This window comes from Tachysurus fulvidraco, chromosome 3 (assembly GCF_022655615.1).
Source record: "Tachysurus fulvidraco isolate hzauxx_2018 chromosome 3, HZAU_PFXX_2.0, whole genome shotgun sequence".
In the NCBI taxonomy this organism is placed as follows: Eukaryota; Metazoa; Chordata; class Actinopteri; order Siluriformes; family Bagridae; genus Tachysurus; species Tachysurus fulvidraco.
The window spans coordinates 12,660,842-12,668,010 of NC_062520.1; the positions used below are offsets into that span (position 1 = coordinate 12,660,842).

Genomic DNA, 7,169 nt, shown 5'->3' on the forward strand with positions numbered 1-7,169 from the left:
CACTCTCTCTCTCTCTCTCTCTCTCTCTCTCCCTCCCTCTCCCTCTCTCTCTCTCCCTCTCCCTCTCTCTCTCTCTCTCTCTCTCTCTCTCTCTCTCTCTCTCTCTCTCTAACACACACACACACACACTCTCTCTCTCTCTCTCTCTCTCTCTCTCTCTCTCTATCTCTCTAACAACACTCTCTCTCTCTCTCTCTCTCTCTCTCTCTCTCTCTCTCTCTCTCTCTCTCTCTCTAACAACACACACACACACTGTGAGAGAATGAACTGCCTCTAGTATTAGTACACTATGATCCCTAATCTCAACCAGTGAGTGGGCAGCCACTGCTTCTTAACTACACTCCTTCCTGCAAGAAAATAAGCCTTACTTACCTTTACTGTAAACTCCAACAGCTATCTTTCTTCCTGGTGAAAAGGCTTTGTTACTTTTCCTACACATGACATAATAAGGCATTAGTTCAACTGTAGACTGCCTTTCTGTAGGGCAATGTTAAGGTTAAAAAAAGCGTGTTAATAAAAATATAACTGATTTATCATACCTAAAAGCTTTATCTGATTTATCATACCTATTTAAGAAATCACATTAACCCTAACATTTACCTAGCACAAGTTACACAAACTATAGCCTTAATTATTAGGGAAGTGACTTGTGATGCACAAGTGTTTTGTTTTGTACTTTTGATAACTATATCTACCCCAAATATGCATTATAATCCCAATAAGCCCATTTAAGTTCTAAGGGGTGTGAATACTAATGCACGGCACTGTATAAGTGCACCAGGAAATAAGTAGTCATGCATTCCTTTGTGAATATGACATAATAGTGCCACAGTTCCACCTCTCTTCATATAATGTAGTTTATGTTTTGTAGTATACTCTTTTATTAGCTGTGTGTTTAAAAAATATGGACACTAATGCCAATAAAATTAAATATGTCGTTTAAAGTTTAAATAAAATAAAATGTAATTAAATTTAAATTATGTATATAATAAATATAACATTTTTTATATATGGTATTGTTTACCCTACTGTGTTATGATATTGTTTACTGATTTGGGTGCTATCATATTCATTTCTGAGAAAGCAAATTATTTATAGCCAATTGTGTCCAGCTGTGACAAATGCAATCTAATTTACATCAGGTTAAACTGCATTCATTAATGTTAGTGATTTCTCTTTTACCTGTGAAAGAGTTTGTCCCTCTAATTAACATACCAGTGCATTTGATGCTTAAATATCTCTGCTCTAATATAACTTGGAGAATTAGTTAGGATGGATCAAAAGATCACCTACAACAGCATTGTGTAAGAAATATGAAATGACACTCACAGATAAATGGCAATACTGTAACTTTCTGTTTTTCTTTTACATCCATCTGAAATGTTTTGGAATAACAACAACAACAAAAAAACATGTAGAAAACGAAATAATTAACTGTCCAACAGCAGTTTGCAATTCCGTTAAATCTCTGAATCCTCAGCAGCTCTGTAAATACACACTAACACTCATTTTGTCTTTTGTATTTTCTTTATATTTTATCTCTCCACAGCCCTGTCCATTCTGTTACTGTAAGCTAAATACCAGCGTTGCAGAATGTAACAGTGTTGGAGAATGAACATATCAGACTCTGCTAAAAAACACCGAACGCACATCAAAAACTTTATTTGGGTTCCTAAATGTATCATGCCATTCTGAAGAAAACTGATTTTGTCTGAACTTAACATGCCTCTAATGATCAAAGACAAAATTTTTGCTTGTACCAGATAATTATAAGAATCATTACATCGATGGTAATGAGGTAAAGGTAGTTCTCCATTCCTTTATTCATCTTCAGTAACTGTTTCATCCTTGTTAGGGTCATGGTGTATCGGGAGATGTAATTTAAAGATGGACAGATTCAGAGCAAAAACTTCACATCCCCACATATTGATTTTCTTTTTTTATTCTGTTTTTGTATACACATAAGGTCATAGGTGGAAGAATGATTGCAGTGATTTTTACATCTGGTTAAGGGATTCACCATACAGTGACACCAGTATATTTCAGGGCACAATGCATGCGCACACACACACACACACACACACACACACACACACACACACACACACACACACACACACACACACACACATCTACACACACATCTACACACTCATTCCCACCTACTAGTGTTGTTATTTAGGGGGAAACCCCCATGAACACTGAGAGCACACAAATCATCACACAGAGGAATTAGGAATTATTGTACATGCTTATGCATTGAACTAGACCACGACCGCTGTAACACACTCACTCACTCACTTACACTCTCTCTCTCTCTCTCTCTCTCTCTCTCTCTCTCTCTCTCACACTCTCTCTCTCCCTCTCTCTCTCTCTCTCAATCTCAGACGAGCCAAATGCGATTTAAAAGCGTGCGCAGCCGCTGCACTCCGAGATAAACATACAAGGAATTCATGTTATTCACAGAATAACTTGTGGATTTTACCCTTGATCTTGGTCTCATCATGTTGAGAAAAATTCAAAGGGATAAAGGAATGACAGCATAGATAGTAAATCTTCTGAAATAATTTGTAGGGAAGGAAAACCATCGTGTTTTCAGCTTTCAGAGTTAGTTGCTGTCTGTTTTTGTTTCCTCGTCGATCATTTTGCGCTCTTTTAAAAAAGTAGTTCAATTTAGACTTCTGACATTTTGCCCTGTTTGTGGTTTAGCTGTCTGCTTCTTTTTTTGGACTAACAAGATCTTTACGCACAGGAGAGCAGTGATGCTGGAGGAACCGACAAAATGCAGCATGTGTTGCTGCACTATGCTGAACAAAATACTGATGGTTGGCTTCGTGATATCACTAATGTTTGGTATATTGTTTGGAAATTTGCTAACTTTGGCTGTGGTGCTCGGAACCAAACCTTTCCACACACCCCAGGGTTACCTGAAAGCCTCTTTAGCGGTGGCGGACTTGGCAGTGGGGATTTTTGTGCTCCCTCTGTCCCTTTACGCAGAGCTTACACTCTTATTGACGGGCGCAGCACCTGGCTGGACAGTGCGTAATTCACAGCACACACCTTTCCACCCGTGCAGTTATATTGGCCCCGTGTTTGCAGGCTGCACTCTGGTTTCCATCACTACAGTTTTCCTACTCACTATTGAGCGCAGCATTGCTGTCCTGAAACCTTTGCACAAAGAGGTCGTAATAACAAGAAGACGAACGAGTATGCTTATCGTATTTTCTTGGACAGGCAGTTTTTTCTTAGCACTAGCTCCTTTGATTTTTAGCAAACAGATCGCGTTGGAGTATAACGCATGCAGCAGAATGTGCAACTACGCGTTAGAGGCTTATGAGTTTCCTCCTCAGGCTTGGAATATTCTCTTACTTTTCCCAGCGTTTGATTTTACTCTCCTCATAGGGACTGTTGTTACAAACATTATATCCTTCACTAAGATCCGGCATCATTCAAGGAAAAGAAGGCGTCTGGCACAAGCGGGTTGCCAAAGTACATCAGGACCAAGTTTCTCCGACATTAAGGCAGCAAAAACAATCGGCGCGCTCACGCTGGTCTTCACCGTCTCCTTCACTCCCGTGGCGGTGTTTGTAGTAGGAAACGTTACCGGAAACGAATGGTGCAATTTCTCGTTTTTTGCTTTTTGGACCTTGGCTGCAAGCAGTTGCTGGAACGTCATTATCTACAGCGTGAGGGACCAAAAGTTCAGACTCCGAGCGCGTCAGCTTCTCGTGTTGTCGAAAAGAAAACATTCACCCTGAGACCTCGCTGTACAATCAGAACCTTTATTATGGCCATGTAAACATTAACGCACACTTTGTGTCATTTACTGCCTTCCACACATTTCACAGCAAAGTGCTCCTGTGAAAAAGGAGGGGAAAATGTTTAATGATGATGCAACATGCTACTGAGTGTAATTGCTGTGAGAATCCTGACTCATCTGATGGGTGAGTATTTCAGTAGAGCTACTCATGAATCATGACATTCACAATCCGACAAACACCATCCAGGACAATTTGTACATAAACGCTTCTTTGGTATGTTATATTATGTTATATGATGTTTATGGGGAAAACATCAAATTCAGTACAATCTCCTTTACTTGATGAATGTAATAATATTCAGCTTTGTTCTTGTCTTGCTACACAATACCAACATTTTTATATTATATACAGTAAGTGTATATTCTTATTACTAATATTGCCTTGTTTTGCTTTACCTATAGTCCAAGCTAAATTCGGAATGGCACAGTTAGTCTACTGTGTTATGCTTGAAAAATAATTATATTCTTCTTTCTTCTGCTAATCACTAGAAATGTCTGATTTTACTTTTTTTTTTTTTACTTTCATCTTATATTTACTAATATTGTCCTCGTATAAGATGCTTGTTCTATACCAGTCCAGTTTTTATACTTTCTTTATATATTCAAACAAAATTTTAACAAGGTTATTTTTAGATCCCAAGCAATTTAAATTGGAACTGCATTGTTTTTGATGTTTGATTTTCTTTATTGTAGTCCATAATAAACATGGTGACTAAAGTTCTCTGAATATGCGGATGTTTAGTTTCTCAGAGCATATACTGATGAGGGCTTTTGGGGTTACTCAGAATGAGTCCTTCTCCCCAATACTTACCTTCGCCTGTATGTTTACCTTAACAGTCAGAATTTGGTAAATGTTATTTTGTATTGATGTAGGATTTTTAGTTAGCTTTGCTTTGGCTCATAGAAGCAATGCATAGCTCCGTAAACTGTACTGTGTGCTTGCAGTGCTTAACCACAAAGCCTGTACCAGAGGTGTAAAACCACCTGTTAAATCATCTAACACAAGCCTGTTTCTGAGTGGGATTAAAATTTTATATTCTATTCCACACTTATGAATGATACTCTTGTTAACATTCCATAAAAAATATATTAATATAAGATTCTTAATTCTGAATGTAGCAATGTTTTCTATAACAACTCAAATTATGACAGAGCAAAAATAATAACCGTAAATCTTTTTTTTTGGCCCGTTTTTTGTACATGCATGAGGTCTTAAGGCTAAAGATCAATGGATGGCAATAATATCTGTATGGGATGCCAGGCTTTTAAAGGGTACCATGCATGCAATGGATACTATTTAATGTAGCCAATAACCTACCAGTTTGGGAGATGGGAGGAAAGCCACACAAGAGACACACAAACATCTGAACTCCACACAGAACAATACCCGAGCTTGTGATTGAAGTCATATATAGTGTTTTAATACAGCTAAGATCATGTAGTTATCAACTCCGCTACATTTTGGATTATGTATCACTGTAGGATTAGATATTTAGAATTCTAAATCAAATCAGCCTTCAAATAAAGGAGAAGTAGTGAAAAAGGCAATGTTATTGCTATTGAACTGAGAGCAAAGTTGCATATGTGACAACAGTGAAGGTGGAAACAGTTAAGAGGAACGCAGCACACTTACACAATCCCTTGCGTAGCAGTGGCATTTTATTACCTTTTGCTGGTCTCATAGCTCATCCACCCAAATTGCTAAGTGTGTGTACACTTTGGTAAGCTGTGTTTAGAGTGTGCAGTGTGTCACAGTCATTATTCTATAACTTACCTGGAAAAAGTGATGTCAGACTTGCTGGTCTTTACTGGAGTCATGATATTATAGCATGCACTGTCATGCATCTCACAAACACACACATTTAGGAATAAAGGTTGAATCACCTGATTTCTCACATTCAGTGTTGAATCAAGTCTACCAAGAGATAACAAGATTTAATTGCACGTTTGAGTGTATTACTGCTCTTGAATAAACTCACCAGGTGTCTCTATTTACTCTGAATTATATGCTCTAGAAATGTGATTAAATGCATTTATAATGTGCTGATTGTAATTGTATAAAACACACCCCATCATTTCATCCTGGCACAATCCATTCAGATAGTTTATGGATTGGCCTGGAGACTTTAATATTGGACTTTGTTTTCCTTTCTTGATCCCCTTTGTGCTATGTGTGCATGAATGATAATACATTCATGTGTCCGGATGAATCACTGTAACTGTGCGCACATATATATATATATATATATAAAAACACAGACACACACACAGACACACTGTGTATGTATATATGTGTGTGTGTATATATATAGACCAAATGTGAGTAAGCTGTAATTTTCATATTATAGTACATTGTGAAATGTCAATAAACTCTTACAAAATATGCAAATGAAATCTATTCCTCTACAGACTTCACATTACATAAGAGACCTTACACACAAAATATCTGCCCTTTCCACATTATGATGTCTTCATTTCTTCAGACACATTTTCCATCTCAGTGTGTTGTCCAGAATCTCAATAAACTAAAGCAACAACTTGCATATTAATCTGTATAATTAACAGGATCTTCAGTGGCATCCAAGATTTATTTTGCAACAAATTAGAGTTGACATTGTAGTCTCTACATAAAGAGAGGCATGTAAAAGCTTTAGTTCAGTGATCCATTAGTTTGTCCAGTTCTCTTACCTCCTGCAGAATGGCACAAAATCGAAAATCTGAACATTATGGAGATTATTTCAGAGCCAGATATCCATTATATGTTAGCTACATAACCCTCTTGGCTGCAAATCAGTAATAAAGAAGCATGTTGCATATCTTGGATGGCTGATTATATTTTATGTAGGTGTTAATTAGATTTTTCACCAAGCTGTTCTGATCTAGGCTACAACATCTTAGAGTACATGAAGCCTGGTTTTAACATCATTGCAACCATGGATCTCACTCCCAAGACCACATGACGACTGTCCTGGTTAAAGAGGGAACATGCTCTTATTTAAGGTAACCATGTGGCAGAACATCAAATTCTGCAAAATTGTTGCCAAGGTCCACCAGAACTGCCCTTACACTTACTGCAAAGTGGCTGGACAGAGCACTGTGCATTAAAGCACTCCAGCACTGAGTAGAGAGAATGTGGTCAAGGTGAGTGACACTTTTCCGTAAGTAAAGTAAATGGAACATGTAACAGGGAATGCTAAAGGTAAATGAAAATGGGGTGGGGGGAATAAATGACCAATATAAAAAGAACTGTTTCATCACAGGTGAAAGGAAGTTAGTCAGAATGCCTTCTTGACCTGCAGAGACTGTTCCCTGAAAGGCACATGCTCCCAACCCTCTGACAACACCTGAT

The 7,169-nt window shown here is 37.8% G+C and overlaps 1 protein-coding gene across 1 annotated transcript; it reads left to right on the forward strand.

The window, feature by feature from the left end:
• Nucleotides 1-185: 185 nt before the first annotated feature.
• On the forward strand, nucleotides 186-6,420 carry LOC113644842 (lysophosphatidic acid receptor 2). The gene has a single exon (XM_047811563.1). The coding sequence runs from the start codon at nucleotides 2,763-2,765 to the stop codon at nucleotides 3,756-3,758; it is 996 nt and encodes a 331-aa protein (XP_047667519.1). The 5' UTR covers nucleotides 186-2,762; the 3' UTR covers nucleotides 3,759-6,420.
• The last annotated feature ends 749 nt before the right edge of the window (nucleotides 6,421-7,169 follow it).